Below are 20,777 nucleotides of genomic sequence, written 5' to 3'. Positions count from 1 at the left end.
GCTACGATTCAAAATGGCGATTTTCAGTGTGTACATTTTGAATCGTGCCGGTGGACTTATCTACCATTACGACCACTTTACGCCCAAAAGCGAGATCGAAAAGACATTCAGCTATCCTTTAGACATAACGCTACGCGAAGATGATAAGCTGGTTGTGATATTTGGTGAAAGAGATGGCATAAAAGGTAAAGATTTCAAGTTTACTTTCTTGAGTTAGCTTCCCTGATCTTTCGTTACGCGTTGTACAGCTGATGAATTACGTTTTTTTGTATTAGTTGGCCATGCCTTACTGGCAGTTAATGGTGAGCCAGTTACTGGAAAACGTTTGCCCGATGGAAGAGAAGCAATGGAAGTAATAAAAAACCAGGAGAACTACCCAATTTCCTTGAAGTTTGGTCGGCTAAAATTGACGACTAATGAACGTATTATGCTGGCAAGCATGTTTCATCCGTAAGTAAACCTGAGAGGAAATGTCTACAATTAGACAAGCTAAGTAATATAATAACAATTGTATGTATGTACCCTGATTGGACATTGTTTCATTCAGTAGGGGAGGAGTGGGGGAGAAATTACTCTTACCAGTGGCAATGTTAAAAGTGGTGGTGGTGGAGGGGGAGGGGATTACTTTGCTCCACTGAACTGGGTCTGAAGTGATAGCAAAGGCAGGACTCAAGCTGACTAGCCAAAGCATGACCTTCTATGCGACTTTTAAAGATTAACATACCCAATTCCCAATTAGCCAATCAGAAGTGTTGTCAACTGTCCTGATTTCGTGTGATATCAAGTCAATGACCTGCTGTGTCTATGATATCATAGCCACTTGGCCAAATTTTGGCTCAACTAACAGGCATGGTTACATATAAGTATTCCCTCTCTCTACACGCTAGACCATTGCAGGTTAGCCCAGTTTTTAGGTTTCCCTAACGGATCATCCATACCTATTTATATTCCTGGGTGGAGAGGGGCACTGTGAGAGTTCAGTGTCTTGCCCCAGATCACAAGATGATGACCCTGGCCACTACTCGAATGAGTCCAATATGGTAACCATCATTTACATCTTGCTGGAGTACAAACATTTCCTATACAGTGTATTTCCTTTCTGCGTCAGAAAAATCTTACTGTCCTTTGTTTTGATTTGAACAGGCTCTATGCCATCTCTGCAAAGCTGTCTCCAGAGCAGAGGTCATCAGGAATTGAAGTATTAGAAGCAGATTCCTTCAAACTTCACTGTTTCCAGACACACACAGGTAAGAAACAGTGACAAGACAATCACTCTCAGACAAAAGCAGTCAAGTATTCCCCTAGTCTTCAATTTCAAATTTGTAGTCTTCAAAAAGAGAGTTACTATACTTACTTAATTGAGCACCAGTGTTCTGGGTCCAATGTTTAAAAATCATCACTTTTGTTATTGAGGCAAATGAAGAATATAGCCATTTTGAACCTAAAAACATTGTAATCCAGGGAAATAAATTTCTGAGGCTGGTCAAGACTGAGTTGTACCATACTAACCTTGTTATTTAGTCAGACTTCTTGAACAATTCAGGCCAATGATGCTTCAATTAAGTGCTGCATTGTTGTGAATGAATGTAGCACTTATTCAAGGAGGACACTCTTTAAAAAATTCTAAACACTTAATCAGGGGCATCGTTAAACCATAGGTGGTGCTTGATCAAGTAAATTCAGTTAATATTTAACTCAGTCAGACCAAAAGTTGAATGTTGATGTTACAGCTATTTATTGTTTTTTTTAAGGAGTTTGTAATATTATTGGCTATTCTCTAATACTTTCTAATAATTTTTCAACAGGTTTAAAATTTATTGTGCTGACAGATCCAAAACAACTTGGGATGGATATTTTCCTCAAAAAGATTTATGAGCTTTATTCAGACTTTGCTCTGAAAAACCCATTCTACTCGTTGGATATGCCTATAAGGTAACTACCAGTAATGATTTCCGTACATAATTTGCAGCTTCAGAGTATATGTACTCAGCATAACAAAATGTTCAGAGTTATGAAACAGACCTTGCTCGACTGGCCATTACACTAGTAGGACATTGTGTGATTCATACACTCAACAACAAGGGTTATTGGAAATTCTAAGCGGGGAAGGGAGCGGGGGTTCTTGCAAAGAAGTGGCCACCATTTTGTTAACAATCACACACTGCTATCCTACTCACTATCTACAACAGAATAGATAGTGAGAAACGAGGCAAATAAGTGGTTTGTACTAAAGCTGACAATTAACAGCTCGAGTGTGTAGTTCCATGCAATTACTACTATTGGGAACTATGTGGGGGAGAGGTCTTGACTCCTTTTTTTGCTGAAAAATAGAAGGCCCAAAAATTCTTCCACCCTTTTATAAGATTTCCTCCACTCTCTCAGGTCTGGTCTCCAAAGGTCCTACCAGGGGGAAGAATGGTGGCTCCTTTCCGAAATTGCCGTTGGCTGGTAATTGAACCTGTCTTCCTGTCTGCTCCCCATTTATTCCACCTGCCATTGCTCCCTACCCCATCCCATTAATGTTACCCAAACAGGTGAGACATGTACGAGAGACTTATCCATTAACCACCTCTCACTCTCTCTCTACTCAGGTGTGAACTCTTCGATACCAACTTGCAGAAAGCTTTAGACCAATCAGAGAGGTCAAACCTTTATTCAAGCAATCCTTCCTTAGCTTAAACAATGCATCAACCAAAACTGCTGAACATCACCGAACAATGTAGGGATGCAAGAAAGGAATTTTAGCTTTCCTTCAAATAAGATGAATTGGAAGCTGCAGTCAATGGCAAACTGTAGCCAGGAATGCTATTTTAGAGAAAAAAGAGTACTTTAAAGTACAGACCTCATTGAAAACACTGCGATTATCAAAAACACAAACACCTGATAGGAAATTCTCACCAAGTTATCTAAAATAATGTAAATAATTAAAAAAAACATTTATGTTTGAGAACTAGAAACTGGAGTTGGCTTCTTTAAATTCAGTAACTGCACTGGTACATTAAGGGGATTTAAAGAGAACAGCGGTGTTCTGGGTTTACTCGAACTGCTTCCTGGATCAGAACTGTTGTTAGCAGCTTCAGCTCGACCACGACATGCAGGGAGCTGTGTTTGAGTACAAGAGGTGGTTCCACCTTGTTTTTCCATCACTTCTTTGTATTTGTTGGTAACAAAGTTGACTTGGCTGCTTACATCATGGCCTGCAAGTCTACGTTCCAGGTCAGTTAACAAATCCAGAATGACACGTGCATCTTCAAAGAAACAAGGAAAAGAACACAGTTGATGTTTTAGCTTACATTTTGCTTGAGTGAACTGACAAAATGTTTCGAATAATAGAGGTTTTGTACAGCAGCCATGTTGTGTGGCAGGAACAATAGATTCTTTTTCCTATGGCAAAAAATGTTCTTTCTAATGCAAAACATTTTCATTGTTCCTGCCGTGCAGCATGGCTGCCGTTTTAAGCCCCTATTAGGATAATCACTTACCGAGAGGGGTGAGATTGGGCGGGGGCTGTCCCCGCATTATTCTGCTCAGTAAGGTATAAATCTGGCCATAGTCGGGTGCCTCATTTCCTGCTGATCATGAATTCAACAGTGTTTATCAACCTTGTTACATAGTAAGATACCAATCCAACAAGCACTCTCACACTTTACAAGAGTACAAAAACTGGGAGCCAGGTTATGAATCGCTTCCAGCTTGTGTTCCACCCCACACTTCATTTGTGCCCTTGCCACTTCCTTGCAAGCTTTATTAGGGAACAAAGCGACTGCAAAGCCTATTTATCTCTTAGGTGGATTGAAGAGAAAAAAGTGATCAGCAAGGACAATATCCTTCTATGCCGATGTCCTCTGGGCTTGTCACAAACAAACTACTGGCAAGTAGAGATTGTGTGATGAGCACAGTAAGCATCCACATTTGTGTATACAAAGGAAGGTGTTTGGAATGTTTTTTTACCAGCAACAGCTTGTGTTGGCTCCATGGCAGCTATAGTCATTATCTGTACAGAGATTAGAAAAGAAACTGATTAAAGTAATAAACCAAGGAATGACATACAGTATGAACAACGTTATAGTTTCTAAGGAAACTGTTAGGCCACGTTGGCAGGAGAGTGAATCTCTTCGCTATTTTAATGTTTGGAAAAAGGAAATCTCTTGGCTGTTCATCAACTTGAAGTTGTAAATTGATCGTGATAATGAGTTTGTGAAGCCGAGGTTTTAAGTGTTGGCCTTTCAATAGAGCAAACATCTGAAGTCACCTGCTTGCTATGATGAAGGGCTAAAGCTTAATACATCAGTTTCACAAACTCCCTACCACAGTCAATTAACCTTTCAGAACTTCAGGTTGAGAAACAGTTGAAAGGACAATAGAGTCCCCTTTGCTGCTGTCTTTTTGTTTGTTCACACAACACCCTTTCTTCCATCATACAGAGAAATTACTCCTGTTGTCTAAATTAAAACCCAGTCATACATGTACAGGAAACATTATTCTTGCTACCTATGCACAGAACAAAGTTGTATTGCAAGTTGAAAAGCATACCAAGTGCTGACAGTAAGTTGAAAAAAGAATAACTTAAATCAAGTTAGAGCAACTTGTTCCCACAACTTGCAATATCAATGGTTACGAAATGCTTTTCAATTTGTAATTGAATCTCGTTAACAGGACAGATCACAAAATTACCAGTATGCCTTAACCTGGATGCATGATACATGATGAATAACCCCACAACAAAGTACTGCCCACACTCTAGGTTTTCATCCAGACTTAAAAATTTCCAAAATATATCTTAATTGTTGAAGGGTTTAAGACTTGCTGTGAACTGTTTTTCTTTTCTCTAGAATGTAGAGGATGAAACTGGACGAAGGTTTAAAAGCATCACAAACAGCAGTACAGTTTAAATAACAAATTAATAAGTAGTTTTATTGTATTGTCTGAGACTGAACATTTAACCTTCCAAGTCCTGAACTTTGATGTTCACTTCAAAACTCATAAAATAATTATCACAATGTGTTAATTGACATTGCATAAATTAATGCTTTGCATATGTTATTTATTCAGGTTCCTGCTTATCAAGAGATGAAAAATTCTGACTTTCATTTTCTTAACAAAGGATTACTCTAACAACATTTTTCTCTTCATTTCACTTTCACTATGCAGACATAAATAATGTAAATATGCAGACATAAATGAGACATTAATAAAAACTTGTATTTCTTGCTGTGCATCCTGCCAACTTACCCCAGTATTCCCTGACTTTACTTGAAAACAAAAACATTTCATCAGACTTACACTCCGTTTAAAACACGAACCCTGACTATTCTGATATGCTGTTGTAAAAACTAGAAGTAACATAAAAAATGTAAAATTTTGTTGGCCATTAACATTGATTAAATAAATACAAAAAAGAAATGGAAGCCTGAACTTTGATTCTGGCTTTTTCTTTTACCAGATTTATTCCTTACGGATAAGGAATGTCAATTTTTGGATTGCAGCATCAGTTTAATAATTTAATTAACTAAATAGAGACACTTGGTGTCGGAAACATTCGCAATTATTGAGACTACATCCTTAAACAACTTGTGCGGGACTGCAGTTTGTAAATAACAGTTTAGCTCTCAACTTTTAATAAATTAATTAAATGTGAAAAGCTTTGCTTGAATGGTTACTAATAACTTATTTCAAAACCCCATTTACGCAAATATAAAATATTTAAAAAGTTAGCATTTAATCTTTAGAAGCTAATAAGAACACTTTTTGAGGGCACAGAAAATGATTGAAATCCACAAAGAAAATGGATAACTTGACCCTTCAAGGGAAAACTAAAACACTTGACCTTCATTGTTGAATGTAAGTTGCATCATTGCATCAAATGAGTCAAGAAATCTAACTAAACAGGCTAACCTGAGTGCTACCCTAGTTAACAGGAGCACTTTTAAGGCTAACTAGTCAAGAATGTTATTCAGGCTAATCAGGGCACTGTTCAGGGAAACTAGATTGCTCTAAAGGCTATCCAAAGTCCTGTTAACGAGGGTATTATTCAGGCTAACCAGAGTGTAATTTGACAAGGAGACTTATGAATCATAGACTTGACATGTCAATGAAAAAATGGCAAACTTTGCATTCTAGAGTTGACCAGCTAGTCCTGCTAAATATCAAACCTTGATAATTTTTAAACTATTCTACCACACTCCATACTGTACCAAACAAATTACAGCACTGACCAAATTAAAGTGACTTCTTGGAACAGTAAAATTTAAACCAAGTTTGGTTGGAATAGCTGAACTAAATTCAATAATCTTTTCAACTTTTCAATAAAACAGCAAAAACAGTTGGAAATTCTACAGGAGCACCTCAGCTGGTTGTGGCTTAAGAGGCTTATCCCTATATAACATAGTCTCTTTTGCAGCTGCCTAGGTCAAAGTCACGCATTGCTCTCCATCACAGTGTTGTGTGACTCTGGCCTGAGCAGCTGTGATGGAGACTGTGTTTAATATGGCAAGATGCAAATAAACTTATGAGTGATAATAATACTGACTTTCTCTTTTTGTACAACATTTATGACATTTTGAAAGTGATTGCAAAAGAATCTTGTGAGAGACAGCCATTTTCTTTGGTGATGACTTTTTACGTTATTGCTATTTCTCATCTTCATTGTCAAGCTGGTTTGTATGGATTGCCCAGTGATTTGCAACATGAATCTTTGATCTGTTGTATCGCAGGGTTTTACATCTAGTGGCGATGCTTGTAATACACTTGCGCAACACTGCAGTCTTCTGTTCTTTGCTGACTTCTTTTAAAAATCTCTCTGACACCTCAGCTGTAGGATAAAATAATAAATAAATACAAGAATAAACCAGATGGTAAAATTTGAAGTCCTGTTCTACACCACGCATTGGGTGTCAGAAATTAAGACCATTCCTGTAGCATGAAGAATTTAGGTGCCTTGCCACATGTACTTTCTCTAACATAAGATAAGGTCTCCACTTGAGCTTACCAGCCTGTCAGGCCAGAGATGATCTCTGATTTCCTTTGCATGAAGTGGCTAAGAGTATTCCTATTCCACACCAAGTCAACAGATGTTTCTTCTTGCAAGCTTAACTACTAATGACATAACTCTATGAAAATTCTAGGCTCGACTTCTGCCACCTTCTTGGGTCTGCGTGCCTCCCCAAGAAGAGAAACAGTGGCTGGTAATAGTGCCTATAAAGGTTCATATAGTGTCTCTAATCAAGAGACACTGACAAAAATTGGAGGAGCTAGGCATCAGAACAAAATGTTTCTGTCAATACTGACAAAGTCTTGAACAGTACAAGAATCTAATGCGTGTATAGTGATGTCACTTTACTGACGTCATGACTTGATCAATCAAAATCATACTTTGTATTGCATCAATCACATTTGGGTCAAGCTGCAAAGTGCCACGCTTCCCCCCTGTGACAGTCGATGCCTTCAGAACATCATCTCCAAAAGCCAACTCAGCCAGACGAACAGCAAAGTGTGTGGGTTGGCCTGATCTTGTGAGACAATCTAGATACTTTTGACGGGGAAGGGCTACATTTGGGTTTCCTCCAACCAAAACATAAGAAACTAGAGGACAAAGAAAAAAAAGAAAGGTAATTAAGTACTATAGCTGTAATTTATTACAAACTTTTGGATTGGAGCAGCCACATTCCAAGGCTGTGCTTAACTCCAGTTTCTGTAGTATCAAGAAAGTCAGCATCTGGGCCATACCACTGGAGCTTATCCTGATACATGTAGTAAGAAGTGAATAGGAGTATTTCTACTCCTCCCTGGGTGAGATGCTAGTATGTCACAGGGTTACCCCCAGTGTTAAATTTGTCAGTATTCATTAATATTCCTTGGTGGCGAGAGGCATTGTGAGAGAAAAGTGTCCTGCCCAAGAACAAGATGCAATTACCCCAGGCAGGGCTTGAAACCAGACTGCTCGATCCAGAGTCTAGCGAACCATTCATTAGGCCACCACGCCTCTCGTCAAGGGTATTGCTAGTCCATTAATCATTCTCTGCCCCCATTCCTCCCAGGCCCTGGCATTTTGTCAGGTTGCCTGAGCAGTTTTTCTTAACCATTACTTCATACTCATCGCTGGAGAGATGCAGTTTGAGTCAAAAGTGGACATATTGCCCAGGAATACAACACAATCACACCAGCACACAAACCTGGACTGCTGATTCAGAATTCAACATATTAATCATTAGGCCAGTGTCCTCCCAAAAAAAGTTTAAAACAAGTATATCTGGTCAGAAAAGGCTTTACAAGGCTGACTGGTCTAAGAAAAATCCTAGGTGCCCAGCACTTAAGTGTATATGAAACAAGTAAGTTTTCCCACTGGTCAAAAGGCAAACATTAGTTGCCTGTAGCACCCGGATGCTTCTAGAGCAGAACCCTGATGCCAATGATAAAACAACAAAAGGGCAATGTACTCATTGTACAGTCAACCACAATCTAAAACATCTACCAGCTGATTCAGAAAATTAAGAGATATTACACAGTAAAAGATGGAAAATACATAATTTTAGCACATGTACTTACAATCAGGAGTCATCTTGATGCCAGACACAATGACGCTTTCTGTGGATGCTGGGCCAGGTTTGTATATACTTCCCACTACAGGTGGGAAATCTCCTTGGTATTTGCGTGCCACAGCCACGTTCTTCTCCGGGGAATCACCATCCCTTTCATGTTTATAAGTTTCTTGGATACGCACAGTATAGGCACCAAGATTATCAATTCCTTCTGGTCTGGTACTGGGACTGCTCTCAGAGCCACTTGATGCCACACTGCTTCTCTGCATTTGACCTGGACCCAAGCTCTGATCTGCTTGTTTTGACAGCATCTTCACAGCAGATGGCAAATGGACAACTGTTATGTCTGGGTCAATGCCTGGTGGTACATGAACATCCTCCTCTTTGCCTCCTTCCCTGGAATTGGCTATCGACTCTGATCGCACCCGAGAGTCTTGTGTTTGTTTTAGATGAGGGGTTACATTGCGTCCACTACCAGGAAGAACATCCTGAGCACCATTTTGTGGTTCCTCTTGTTCACTGTCAGATGATATTCGGACTGCTGTTGGTGTATGGCTTGAGCTTGGTTGATCCAAAGTGTCCATGTCATCACACTCATCATAATCTTCATCCGAATCAGCATGGGAACCCTCATGTTCATCATACTGCATGTCATTGCCAACTGCCATGGAAGGAAGTCCTCGGCTATCATCATCCTTCCTCCTTATTCTAACTGATGGTCTTTTCCTCTGAGGATTGCGTGCTCTCTTGCACCTCTGGGCAATGCTAGTCACGCAACCTTTCCACAGGTTTCTCTTCTCTTCATTAGACGTGTTTGAGGCAAATTGCTGAAGGACTTCCACTAAAACAGCGATTTCAAGAAATCTATTGTAAATTCTTATGTCGCTTTTTTCAAATTCAATAAAACATGATTCTATGTTCTAAAATTTAAGCAAAAAATTATCCATGTGCGGGTGGCAGTCATTAAGTAGCCTAGCAATGATTGTTAGTGTAATGGACTCCTAAATGAGAAGGTTGAATTTGAGTCTGTTCAAGACTGTTGCATTGTGAGCTGTTGGGCAAGTTAATTTGTGATCATAGGAGTTAAGGCTTATCAAAGACAATGGTTTATTCCTGTATCTGAAACATGTAGTGAGTTGCATTTTGTCTACTCTGCCTGGGTGGGATGCTGGTCAGGTCCCACCCCTCCCTGTCATTTTACCAGGCACCCTGCCTTAATGTTTGCACTTAACAATTTATACTACCAGATGAAAAAAGATATTGTGAGAGTAAGGACTGAATCTTATAAAGCATGAATTAAAATTAATGAAAATCCTACAGAAAAGAAATGAGGTTCAACCATAAATGGGATAAAATAAATCTAGAGTACACGTAAATGTTCTCTGGCTATGTAGAGTTAAATGTATTGAGCATCTGTTAGAAAAAAATAACATTAATTTTGCTGGCAACTATTTAATGCCGCTACCCAATCAAAACAACCAATGTTCTTCTCCAAAAATGACTACTTCATCACCACTTGTATTTTTTTCTGGTCAACACATTGTTCATTTTCTTCCAGTATCACATATTTTTCTATGAACATGCTGTCTGACATTTCTCTAGAATTTTCAAACCAATAAAGACAGTATCCTGGCTGCAGAAAACTCAAACTCTTTAATTGTATATGGCCAGAGAACATTTACCTGAACTTTAATTTAAGTATTGCACAAAAAGGTTTTCTTACATTTGATGGCATCCAATATGACTGGGTTTAAAGCAGCTTTTCCTCCAATTCCATAAGGTGTCGATTTGATCAAAACATCAAGTCCAAAGAGCTTCTCTGCCAGGCGCAGGGCATAGAACTTTGGCCGACGCTTGGACTTTTCCAACGCATCTTCCAACTCATACTTTGTGAGCAGCACATGTGGATTGTGACCAACTGATACTGCAAGATAATGACATCACTGATAATTACTTGTATATTAATACCAGGTAATCATGATAATTTTCCATACCAAATCAAATCAGGCAGTTTTTATCCAAGTTCTTGATGCTGAAAATATTTCAGTTTTTGGTGTTCACTTACTGACTTCAGGACAGGTCAGACATAATTACAATTATGTTAATGTCAGTATTTCTCCAAGTTTTTAAGGATATAGAACTCTTCTATCACAAATTAAATGTAAATTCCTCTAAGCAATTATTTATAACATTGTCATTTATATGTTCCCTAAAAATTGAGTTGGAATACATAACTGAATTTTAACAATTTTCTTCAGAAGTCTGTGATTCTCAAGCAACTCATTGTTGCCCAAATTGCTGGAAAATGTCTTGCTCACAAAGAGGAATCTTCTGCCACCAAATTGGATTAGACTGTTGCACTGGCTTCATCCAATCTGTCAGTTCATCCTGTTAAAGCTTTCAAACTTCGAACTTAATGGGAACTTCTCATCCCTCCTGTAAGATGAGTCTATTTCCTTACCAAGTTGTAACAGGTCTCCTCTGGAAGAATCCTGGTTGTTCTTTTGATAATCAGCAACTATGGCATTGAGACACGCCTGCCACTGAGTTTGATTCTCCTGGTTGGGATGCTCTAAGACATAGTTATTGATAAGCATGGCTGAAAAGAACACATCCAAAATGAATCAATCGTTAGCAGGAGCATTGTACAATATAGAACATATATTTTCAACACTCCTTATACTGTTAACTGCCCCTTGTAGGCCCTGGGCTTGTACAACTTTGCAAGGGGTTTTGGATGGAGGCTTATTTCTTGAAGAGGAGGGGGGGTGGCCTATAGGCGGAATTAAAAAAAATGAGCTACAACAGTGTTGATCAAAATATGTTTTTCATATATTGGTTTTTAATTAAGCTTTAGAACATCACAATAAATTAAATTCATTTCATTTTAAACTAGAGAGGGGCTTATAATCAGAAGTAATATTTTGTTTACACATAGATGGGCCCGTGACTGTGTGGAGGAGGGCTTTGGTATGTCATACAGCTGTAGTATTTTTAATCTTAATGTGGTCTTCTTCCTTTCAGACCACAAGGTCTTTCCTTAGCCAATTCTCTGTCATTTTCACTTGCTATATGGGGGGACACTTATTTCAGATGTAGCACCCACCCTTCGGTATGAAACGGGGCGCGAAAATGCAGTAGTACGAGTCATATGTCTAACAATCCAATCTGTTTATTCAGCAACGATGTTGTGATGACTTAGGCTTACAAATCATCCGGGTTCAGGACTGTCAAAGACTGTAATAAACCATACTCATAAGTGGCTTTGGGTGAAGTGGCTTCGGCTGAAGTGGCTTCGGGTGAAGCTAAAACTAGACCAGGTAGTGAAGCTACAAAAACACTAGGTAGCGTTTCAAGATGTTCACCTTCACACGAGGAGAAGTCAACTAAACGTCCCGTATCTAAACTAAAGCATGACGAGATGCGTCACACAATCAAAACGGCTGAGAAGGCGTTACATCAGATAATAGGGACTTCAAACAAAGACAACGCGGACGGCGACGGGAACGCCACAAGATCAGGGAAAAGCCAAAAGGTCCACTGCGCATGACTGGCGGGAAACAAGTTGACGTTCTGCGTTCGGGCCCGACGTGAGTGAAGCTCATTTCGCGTTGTCTGAAAACGTGAGTTTTGCTTTCGTCTCCTCTGCTGTGTCAACGCTAAATAACCCGTGTTACTAATTTTGAGGAACTTTAATGCTTGTTTTCTCTTGTAATGTGAGATATTTCATTTTAAAGAAACGTTGAGAAATCTGAAGCGAACTCAAGCCAGTCGGCGAACATGTGAGTACCGTGAAATATCTTTTTGAACGCTAATGTACATAAAGACAACTTACATGAATTTCAATCGAAATTTTTCCTTTCGAGAAGTACTCAAATGTCAAATGGCTCATCATGGTGAAATTCTAACACATTTAAAAGGCTAGACACCATTAAAACTTGCGTAGCTGTTTCGATTTTCAGTCGTAAGATCAGTGGTTTAGTTAGATCTTTATCAGTCGGCACACTGATTTGTCGCGCCAGTCTGATTAAACATCTGCTGATAATAAGTTCGTTTACTTCATTGTACAACTCAGCGAGAAGGGGCAAGTTGCGTTTGTGGAAGCGAAATTCGGACCGGCACTCGTTGTCTTCAAACCATTGAAGTTAAAATCAGGAAAGGAATCATAAGGTTGGTCAAGATCATTCGACCGGTTTAAATCGTACAAGAGTAGAAGTTCGTGATCATTTAACACACCTTCATCGTGGATTATCAAGAGTTGATTGCGAACTTCTTTCAATGAAGTGATCCTAGTTCATCCTGATAAACAGAGGACGAATATCGATAATGTCAATAAGCTTGACCGTGCGGAAACCGCGGTTTGCGACGGTGCTGCTTAATGTTTGTGAATTCTCGACACAACGGCGTTGTCTCCCCAGCCCTCTCACAGGTTTTGGCGTTCCCGTCGCCGTCCGCGTCCCCGCTGCTTAAAGTCCCTAATGCAAATCTCGAACTCACATACCACGTTTCATCCATGAATGTAAAGTTAGAACATACATTGTATATTATAATGAGTGCAAGAGAGTTACCTGCATTGAGTAAGTCTTTTTGTGAGACTACACTTTGTGTGCTGTTGGCATCATCTAGAGAGAGCAAAATATTATGGACTTGAAATTAAGTTTGAACAGGCCACGTTCAATTGTTGTCATATTTATGAGTATCTGAGAATGAAAGCTAAATGAAAATAATAATTTATATTATTTGAGCTCAGTAGACATTTGCTCTGCGAGTAGTGTCATTGATCATGCTACGTTATGATGTAAGTTTGGTACTTGTTTGCTTATTAGTTACCATGTATTTACGTCACTGGTGGAAAAACTATGATAAACAACTTGAAATTTCTTGTTATTATTATTATTATTATTATTATTGTTATTATTATTATTATTGTTATCATCATCATCATCAACATCAAAGTATCATCATTATCATTACCAGTTCTTTGCATGGCAGCATCTGCAGCTGGAGATACATGGAGTTTTGCTCCTTGTTGCGTGGAATGACTTGCAGTTGGAGTCATTACTGTTTGTGGCTGCAAAGTCAGTGTGACATGGGCCTTACTGGGTGATGGCATTACATTTGTAACGCTACTGGGTGATGGCGTTACAAGTGTGACATATCCTTGAGATAAGCTCTGCTGTGACGAGGCTGGTGTGCTGGGAGAAGGCTGACGTTTTATACTCTGCATACCAAAGTTATTAGCCACCAATATTGCTGGTTTAGGTACATAATGGCTAGGTCCTGATAACATGCCTACAGGGAGATACTGTTTTCCAGCACCTCCAGTTACTGTACTTGAAGAAACAGGACAAACTGTCGGCGGTCTTTGGTGGTGAGGGTCAATCTCTGCCAGTTCCTTCTGTCCAGTTTTATGTACTGCTTCATTTTTATCAGCAAGGTTGTAGACTGGCCCTCTTTCTTGGTCGACATATGGAGAATGCTGTGAAGGTGCTGGTATACGTTCTATCAAAGCCGGACAAGAAGATCCAGATTGAGTGCATGACAGTGTTAATTTTTGTGCTGGTGAAGTCAAAGTCTTACTGTACTCAGCCTGAGGAGATGCATCTCTGAGTTGACTACAAACTGTTGCAACCTCTCTTAGAAGCGATGTAGTACTTGCAGTTGTAGAAATTGGAGGTTGGTTAATCAAAATGGATGCCACAGAACTGATTCCATTTGGCAAGGAATTGCCTTCCCGAACAACTGTATTACAACCATCTCCCTTTAGAGAATTCTCCCCAATGCCTGGCTGAGCTTGCTTAGAGCAAGCAATTCCATTAGCTTTACTGTCAGACTCACAAGATACCTTCATCACTGAGCTATCTTGCTTATGCTTTAACACTGGCAACTCACCTGCCGAGGATAACAAACTTGAAGTAACTCCTGATTTGGGACAAGACTCATTCTGAGAATCTGAAACTAAAATCACACTGGGTTCATTGCTAGAAATAATCTTCTCAGAAGCATCTTCGTTATCAGCCATAGCTCTCATTGCAGTCACATTTAAAGAAATTGCCGAGACTTGATCTCTTCTTTCTGTGGTTGTCACATGCATGTTACTTTCAGAGGGAAAAGATGCCAAGCGTTCAGGTCTTTTCTCATTTTTGGAGTCTCTACATGAACTACAAGAATCCAGAATTGGTTGATGCACAACATTAGCATGAGGTGTTGTTTGGATGATAACAGGTCCCCCACAACAACTGTGGGAAGAGTCTTTGCCAAGCTGATCTAGTTTTTCACTTATTTTGGTCAATAATTCCATAACTGTTGAATGAGAAGACACATCATCTGTATCCAGCTTTTCTAGTTTAGAGTCCAAAACAGAAATTTTCTCCATCATCTGTTTCTGGTTGGTCACTAGGTTTTCCTAGGTATAAAATGAAACATATCAAAGTTACCCATAAAAGAATTATGTTTATATTTTTACTAGTGATACTATGTTTGATTTATGCCTCTTGAAGAGTTGTGAAGAAAAGAAATCAATGATTGTATAGAAATGTTTTGGCTCTTGAGAATCTTAGACACCATTATTCCTTGAAGACACTCATGTGCATGTTTTCTCAGCCTATTACAAATCATATATTAATGTTACGCTGCTTTACAATTAATTCAATCCTGTCATTTCCAAGTATACTTCTTGCGATCCAAGTTCAGAGACTATACTTCAAATATTCACTAGAGGCCATTTTTCTCTGGTTAACAATCCCTAATAAGGTTGTTCCAGAGAATATTCACAACCTGCCCACATACAGGAGGCCTTTTGCAGGGTTCAAAAAAAACTTGAATTCCACCTGCCCTTGGACAAGCAGCTCTTAAATTTTGCTCACCCTGAGCAAGTCTTAGGTTGCACTTTCAATGATTAAGTTGGCAGACGACTTCGCTGATCCCTTGCCCACTGGGCAAATGGGAATGAAAAGTTCCTTGCCCAGAAGGAAAACCTTCTTGTCCCGGATGACCAGATGACACTTTTTTTGAGTCCTGCTTTTGGTATTAAATCTCTCACTCACCCAACCGTCTGGAAATTCCATTTTAGCTTTACATACCAACAATTTTCACTTTTGAAGTTTCCCTTCCCCTTTGGAATTCTTAATAATTTTCTTGGGATTGGAAGAAGAATTTCCTAGAATTCTCAATTCCTGTGAGAAACCTGACTTTGTATTGATTGTTACAAAGAATCTGAATGTTCATCACTCTTCGGGTCCATGTAAATCTGCTTGTGGTATCAATAAAGGATAAAAAAAAAACCAGTCCCTTACTATTAAAGCATCAGTCTTATGGACCTCATCGCTGTGAGTAGTCTTCATTGGTGCTTCACTTTGGTTTTGATCTGCATTATCAGCAGGAGGATCTTGCTGGTCTTCCTTGTCATCACCATTGCTGTTATGCCCTTGATCCACCTGATTGTTGCATGCAGTAACTTCAGCTTTTTCTGAAGGATCTGTGTGCTCTTGTGTTCTTGATTCACGATTCTGTTGTAAGAGGCATGAGGGGGATGCCTTTGCAGAGTCATTGGGCCAATAATTTAAATGAAGACTTAGTTTAAAGGAGCTTTGTCATGGTTTGCACATCTTGAAAAGTTCAGCCTAAATTTTTTAAAGTTTGTTGTTTGTAATGTGTGATCTCCTCCACCCTTAACCATCTTTGTTCCTTTATGGATTATTCCTATCTAAGTAAATGACTATTTTCAGGCTTTCCTTCAATTTCTCGGTAATTTTGTACATGGTCAAACCGTTACTGAGCTCCTTTAACTTAGGCTGGTTTAGAAACTGAGTTTGGAACTATAAGGGATTCCCTGACATGCCGATGTCAAGGATCAACAACATGAGCTGCAGTTCATATGGCCTACATTTAGATGGAGTGTAACAGGACTAGCCATTGATTTTAAAAATGCTGCAATTATAATCTAAAATTCAGCTATTAAATAACCAGCCCAATGCTTCTTGTAATATTTAAAAGTTAAAAGTTCTTAAACCTGTCTGCTTAAAGACATAAAATATGGCAGCGCAAAGTTTATTATAAATAACTTGCTGAGCGTCAACAACAATGATTTAAATGCTGTTGGATGTTGTACTTCACTTTAATTTGCACTGTGTCAAATTCATTAATGGCGTATGTGTTGCAAAAGTAGAAATGATAGTCCTGATGTTCTACCACTTAGCAACAGGAGATTCATGGCAGCTAGGACCACTTAACAGTTTTTTGTAAGTCTCGCAGCCCATACCATCACAACTAAACTGACCAATCAGTATCATTCACTTGACTCTGAAGATGACTTCCATTCAGGTCGTCAAAACAGACAGTCCCCAACATTTTTTTTTTCAGAACAACCCTCACCCAGACAACCAGACCTACATGTACATGTACTCAGTTGATACTGTACTGCTGCTTTCAAACCATTGGCAATATTAACCATTCTACGAGACACATGTACATTAATTGACTAGATACAGGCACAACATTGAAAATGGGGCAATGAAAACAAAGTTTTAAGTATGGCAAGATATATTTTGCATCACAAGATTTACAGTAAGACATTTTGATGGCTTAACTGAAGGATTGTTTATTGTTAATATAAACAACCCCCGTTTATCAACATAGTTAAATAACTTTAATTATTACTTATCTTGAATCAGAGACATCTATATTACATACATGTATCTCTCAATTAATCATTTAAGAATTTGTAATAGAAATACTACAAAAACTACTGTAGACCCGTGAGCTCAAAGGATCATTTTATCTTAAGAACGAAGAGACCTTACGGGCAAATTAATGAATAAGATGAACAAAAACTGTACCTGAGGTATACAAGTTCCATCCACATTATCGTCGCCTCTTAATCTTTTGGTTACATTAATCCATCCCTGACACACAAAATAAACATGGCAGTTAACATCAAATATACTGTAGAATGGATGACAAGAACTGTGGATGTACAAATGACATGAAGATGTGGCCATCACAGCTTTACATTTTAAAATTTGTTTCTAAGCAATTACAAATTAAGCTAAAAAAATGATTTGCAGGCTTTAACAGGATACAATTAACACATGGCTTCCACACTGGTGCTGCAGTACTCCACTGACTGAGCTATGAAAACTAGTACATTGGGAGCTGGTCAATTTATTGAGTTCAACTTAACCCCTGCTTTAAAAAAAAAACATTTCGAATACCTCAAGTGCACTGTCATCCTTTGGTGCTATCACTCTCTTGTTTGAAGCTAAACAATAAGAAAGAAAAGCTATCATTATACTCATTATATGACTAGCTCCATGAGCGGGCAATATGAATCAAATCCTGCACTGTGATTGGCTACCCGCCGTGTTCCGCAAGAAAAATTTCCCCGAAAGCCATATAATAAATGCTTTATTGACCAAGCTTGTTCAGTCAAGATGGCTGGATATTGGCCTTGTTCTTTTTTTGCGAGTTTCTGGACCTCAACTCCACCTCAGTCCATAAACACACATAAAAAGAACTTGGCCAATATCCAGCCATCTTGACCTCACACTTGGTCAATAACCCATACATATGATATATTATACATATACATATTTCATGATACATATGACTTAGTATGGGAAAAAAAGCACAGTATGTTGTTACCCAAGCAGTACCCATTACAAACCTTTCTTTTCTGGCTCAAGTTTAGATGCAAACTCTTTCACCTGCAAGAAGGAAAGTTAAAACTCAACACTTGAAACAACACCAAGCCAGTTAAGACTTGAAAGAGGGACACATGTACTAAGAACAAAAAGCATTCTCACTAGCCCCAAAAATATTTCTTAGTATTAAGGTTACAAATAATTATTAAAGATGTTCTCCCCAAAAAAATTCACTTGCTGGCATGTTGGGCAAGCAAATGACAGAATACACTGTCTAGCCTGATTGCAAAATCCACTTTTAGTCCCTGGCTAATAGGCACAAGTTTCTTTGCACCCCAATGAAGTTGACCTATTACATATGTACATAAATGTGTAGTGTATCCTCTCTTCAGATTGACATCTCCCTGAAGTAGACAGTCACGGCCCTGCAAGGTATGTCCACTTGAGGGAGACTTTGTTGTTTTTCCTGATATAGATGCATAATAGTCTCTTAATGAGCTCAACAAGTATATCATGGACCCATAAACTCCCTATCATCTCTAACCTGTGCTGTTGTCTTTGTTTTAACTTGTCTGGCAATCCAGCGCCAGTTTTTGTCGCCTTCATCTCTGTTCAAAAGTTACGAGAAAATATGTGTAAGTGAGTTATAAACTAAGCACTTTGAAAGTCTGTGTATGCACACTCTGTGCTGGTGGTGAAGGACTTTGTAGAAAATATACATTGTTACAATCCATCATACAGTCTTTCTTGCCTGTAACTGATCTAACCACCGCACATGAAGGTAAAGGAAAATTAAAACTGGGAATATCTGATTATATCCTCCAAGTGATATTCTCTAGTTTTCAACACTGAGCTCTATTCGTTATACAATTTTGTGTTCTATACTGTACATAGGATGTCCAGTTTTCATCACAAAAAAATTGCTTTATGTTTTACAGTGTGGCAGAAAAAAAAATTGGATTCCACCAGACTTACTCTGATCATTTTTCCTAGCCAATATTATGTCACTTTATTAGTTCTGACAAGCAGAAGTTTACAGAAAAATAAAAATGAATATACTTAACATCCACTCAAATACAATTTAAACAGGAGATCAAGACAACAAAATAATACTTTTTTAAAGCATCCAAGAGTCTTTTCTTTTCTTCTTCACTCCACTCTGTTTTTGAATCCTTCGTCTTTGTTGTATCGTTTTCTGTTTTTTTATCCCTGGGGCATGTCTGTGCTGACGATTCAATTAACACTGCACTCTGTTCCAAAAATAGAACAGTGTGACATAATCATAAACTTTCAATTTTTGGGGATGTTGCATATTAAATCCATCAGAGTGGACTCCTAGATAGGTAAGGTAAGGTAAGGTAAGGTAAGGGTAAAGACTAAATGTGAGCCTAGTGGCCCGTAAGGCTGGCGCTTATTTCCTGTTTCTATACAGCATGAAGCAACTAGGAGTATTCCTATTTCCCTTGGAGGGTATGTTAATCTAGCAATAAATTTGCCAGTACCCATCTATACACCTGGGTGGAGAGAGGCACTGTGAGACTGAAGTGTCTTGCCCAAGAACACAACACAATGTCTCTGCCCAGGGCTTGAACCCAGACCGCTCAATCCAAAGGCGAACACACCAACCATGAGGACACTGGAATAGGCACTATATAATGTCTTTACTAATCATTGCATTCACCAGGTGGTACATAGCCAACATGCCTTGTTTTGTTTGGATTACAGCAGTCACTGCACAGCTGTACGTAATGCTGCACTACCAAACAAAGATATGGGAAAACATCACTTTTTTTCATTGAACAATTCCTTTAGAAACATACTGTAATCATCAGGGTGTCCCACTGACCATTAGAGAACACATATCTTTTTTTAAAAAAAGAATCAATATCAAAATACAAGATCTCCCGTCTTCAGATCCATATACTACTGTTACTGGTAGGAAGAATTTTTAAAAAATCTTGTTGACTGTCTAATTATGTCCTGTATATGAGAAGAAACATCGAAACTAGCTACATTACGGATGATTTTGGTTTTGATCTCAAAGCTGATTCTTTTAGTTAATTTAAATGGAAATTATTCTTCATCCACAGATTTAATCTAATCTTTATCTAACCAAGTCCAACGGGACAGGGTGTGGATATTCGGTAAATACGTTTCTACGTTCAGCGCGCTTGTACGTAAGATTACAAAGTAAAAGTGAAATATTATTAAAGCTAAAGGTTAACATGTAAGCGTTTTCTCTCTATAAGACTTACATTCCACTTCGTTCATTTGCCTTCAGAAGGCTACGAAAACAATCTTGTCATAGAGATCTCCCCGAACATCCTGTATGATTTCCACGTCATCCGACATTTTTTTTATTTGAATCTGCACGATACCGAAAAATTTTTATTTTCGCCTTTAATTTTCCCTTTGGCGAACAATAAGCCGCCTAAAACAACGCTTTACCGTGTTCGCTAATCTTTTAAGATCTTACCTTTCTTCGACGTGACATCTCGAACGGGCTGTTTGAAAAAACAAGAACGGCGCCCTCTAAAATCTTCCCAGGTATAAGACGTCTTTCGCACGGCTGAGGACTCCCGTCAGGCGTCGAGCGGCG

General features: G+C 38.7%; 3 protein-coding genes across 5 annotated transcripts; 1 reads left to right on the top strand and 2 right to left on the bottom strand.

Moving 5' to 3' along the window:
- Positions 1-11: 11 nt before the first annotated feature.
- LOC145493364 (trafficking protein particle complex subunit 4-like) lies at positions 12-2,772 on the top strand. The gene is made up of 5 exons (XM_081472827.1): positions 12-185; positions 276-450; positions 1,144-1,247; positions 1,806-1,932; positions 2,592-2,772. Exons 1-5 carry the CDS (start codon positions 14-16, stop codon positions 2,677-2,679), a joined length of 666 nt encoding a protein of 221 aa, XP_081328953.1. The 5' UTR covers positions 12-13; the 3' UTR covers positions 2,680-2,772.
- On the bottom strand, positions 2,679-4,796 carry LOC145493379 (uncharacterized). Of its 2 annotated transcripts, none has more exons than XM_081472839.1 (3): positions 3,952-4,796; positions 3,483-3,572; positions 2,679-3,248 (listed from the first exon to the last, which is right to left on the bottom strand). In XM_081472839.1, the coding sequence occupies exons 1-3, from the start codon at positions 3,989-3,991 to the stop codon at positions 2,938-2,940; spliced, it is 441 nt and encodes a 146-aa protein (XP_081328965.1). In that variant the 5' UTR covers positions 3,992-4,796; the 3' UTR covers positions 2,679-2,937. The 2 variants fall into 2 exon arrangements, with proteins under 2 accessions (XP_081328965.1, XP_081328966.1); XM_081472840.1 differs by having other exon boundaries at positions 3,483-3,569.
- Positions 4,797-4,887: 91 nt separating this feature from the next.
- On the bottom strand, positions 4,888-20,776 carry LOC145493299 (uncharacterized). 2 transcript variants are annotated; one of them, XM_081472732.1, is made up of 14 exons: positions 20,655-20,776; positions 19,292-19,428; positions 18,723-18,786; positions 18,202-18,241; positions 17,750-17,796; positions 17,375-17,440; positions 15,833-16,072; positions 13,512-14,943; positions 13,106-13,159; positions 10,999-11,136; positions 10,261-10,461; positions 8,545-9,378; positions 7,372-7,581; positions 4,888-6,811 (listed from the first exon to the last, which is right to left on the bottom strand). In XM_081472732.1, exons 1-14 carry the CDS (start codon positions 20,670-20,672, stop codon positions 6,630-6,632), a joined length of 3,663 nt encoding a protein of 1,220 aa, XP_081328858.1. In that variant the 5' UTR covers positions 20,673-20,776; the 3' UTR covers positions 4,888-6,629. The 2 variants fall into 2 exon arrangements, with proteins under 2 accessions (XP_081328858.1, XP_081328859.1); XM_081472733.1 differs by having other exon boundaries at positions 15,833-16,045.
- Position 20,777: the final 1 nt, after the last annotated feature.

Source organism: Orbicella franksi, chromosome 7, assembly GCF_964199315.1.
Source record: "Orbicella franksi chromosome 7, jaOrbFran1.1, whole genome shotgun sequence".
Classification (NCBI taxonomy): domain Eukaryota; kingdom Metazoa; phylum Cnidaria; class Anthozoa; order Scleractinia; family Merulinidae; genus Orbicella; species Orbicella franksi.
The sequence above is the reverse complement of the archived record's forward strand: the minus strand, read 5'-3'. Positions and strand labels throughout refer to the sequence as shown.

What these genes read in the sequence shown, in the direction of transcription:
- LOC145493364 (XM_081472827.1), top strand. Translation starts at nt 14, where the DNA reads ATGGCGATTTTCAGTGTGTACATTTTGAATCGTGCCGGTGGACTTATC. An exon ending in TGAAAGAGATGGCATAAAAG is followed by an intron (nt 186 to 275) that starts GTAAAGATTTCA and finishes TTTTTGTATTAG; the next exon opens with TTGGCCATGCCTTACTGGCA. An exon ending in TCGTTGGATATGCCTATAAG is followed by an intron (nt 1,933 to 2,591) that starts GTAACTACCAGT and finishes CTCTCTACTCAG; the next exon opens with GTGTGAACTCTTCGATACCA.
- LOC145493379 (XM_081472839.1), bottom strand. Translation starts at nt 3,991, where the DNA reads ATGACTATAGCTGCCATGGAGCCAACACAAGCTGTTGCTG. An exon ending in GCCAACACAAGCTGTTGCTG is followed by an intron (nt 3,573 to 3,951) that starts GTAAAAAAACAT and finishes ATTCATGATCAG; the next exon opens with CAGGAAATGAGGCACCCGAC. An exon ending in GCCCAATCTCACCCCTCTCG is followed by an intron (nt 3,249 to 3,482) that starts GTAAGTGATTAT and finishes GTTTCTTTGAAG; the next exon opens with ATGCACGTGTCATTCTGGAT.
- LOC145493299 (XM_081472732.1), bottom strand. An exon ending in AGGATGACAGTGCACTTGAG is followed by an intron (nt 17,441 to 17,749) that starts GTATTCGAAATG and finishes TTTGTGTGTCAG; the next exon opens with GGATGGATTAATGTAACCAA. An exon ending in AGGAGACCTGTTACAACTTG is followed by an intron (nt 10,462 to 10,998) that starts GTAAGGAAATAG and finishes ATTATCTTGCAG; the next exon opens with TATCAGTTGGTCACAATCCA.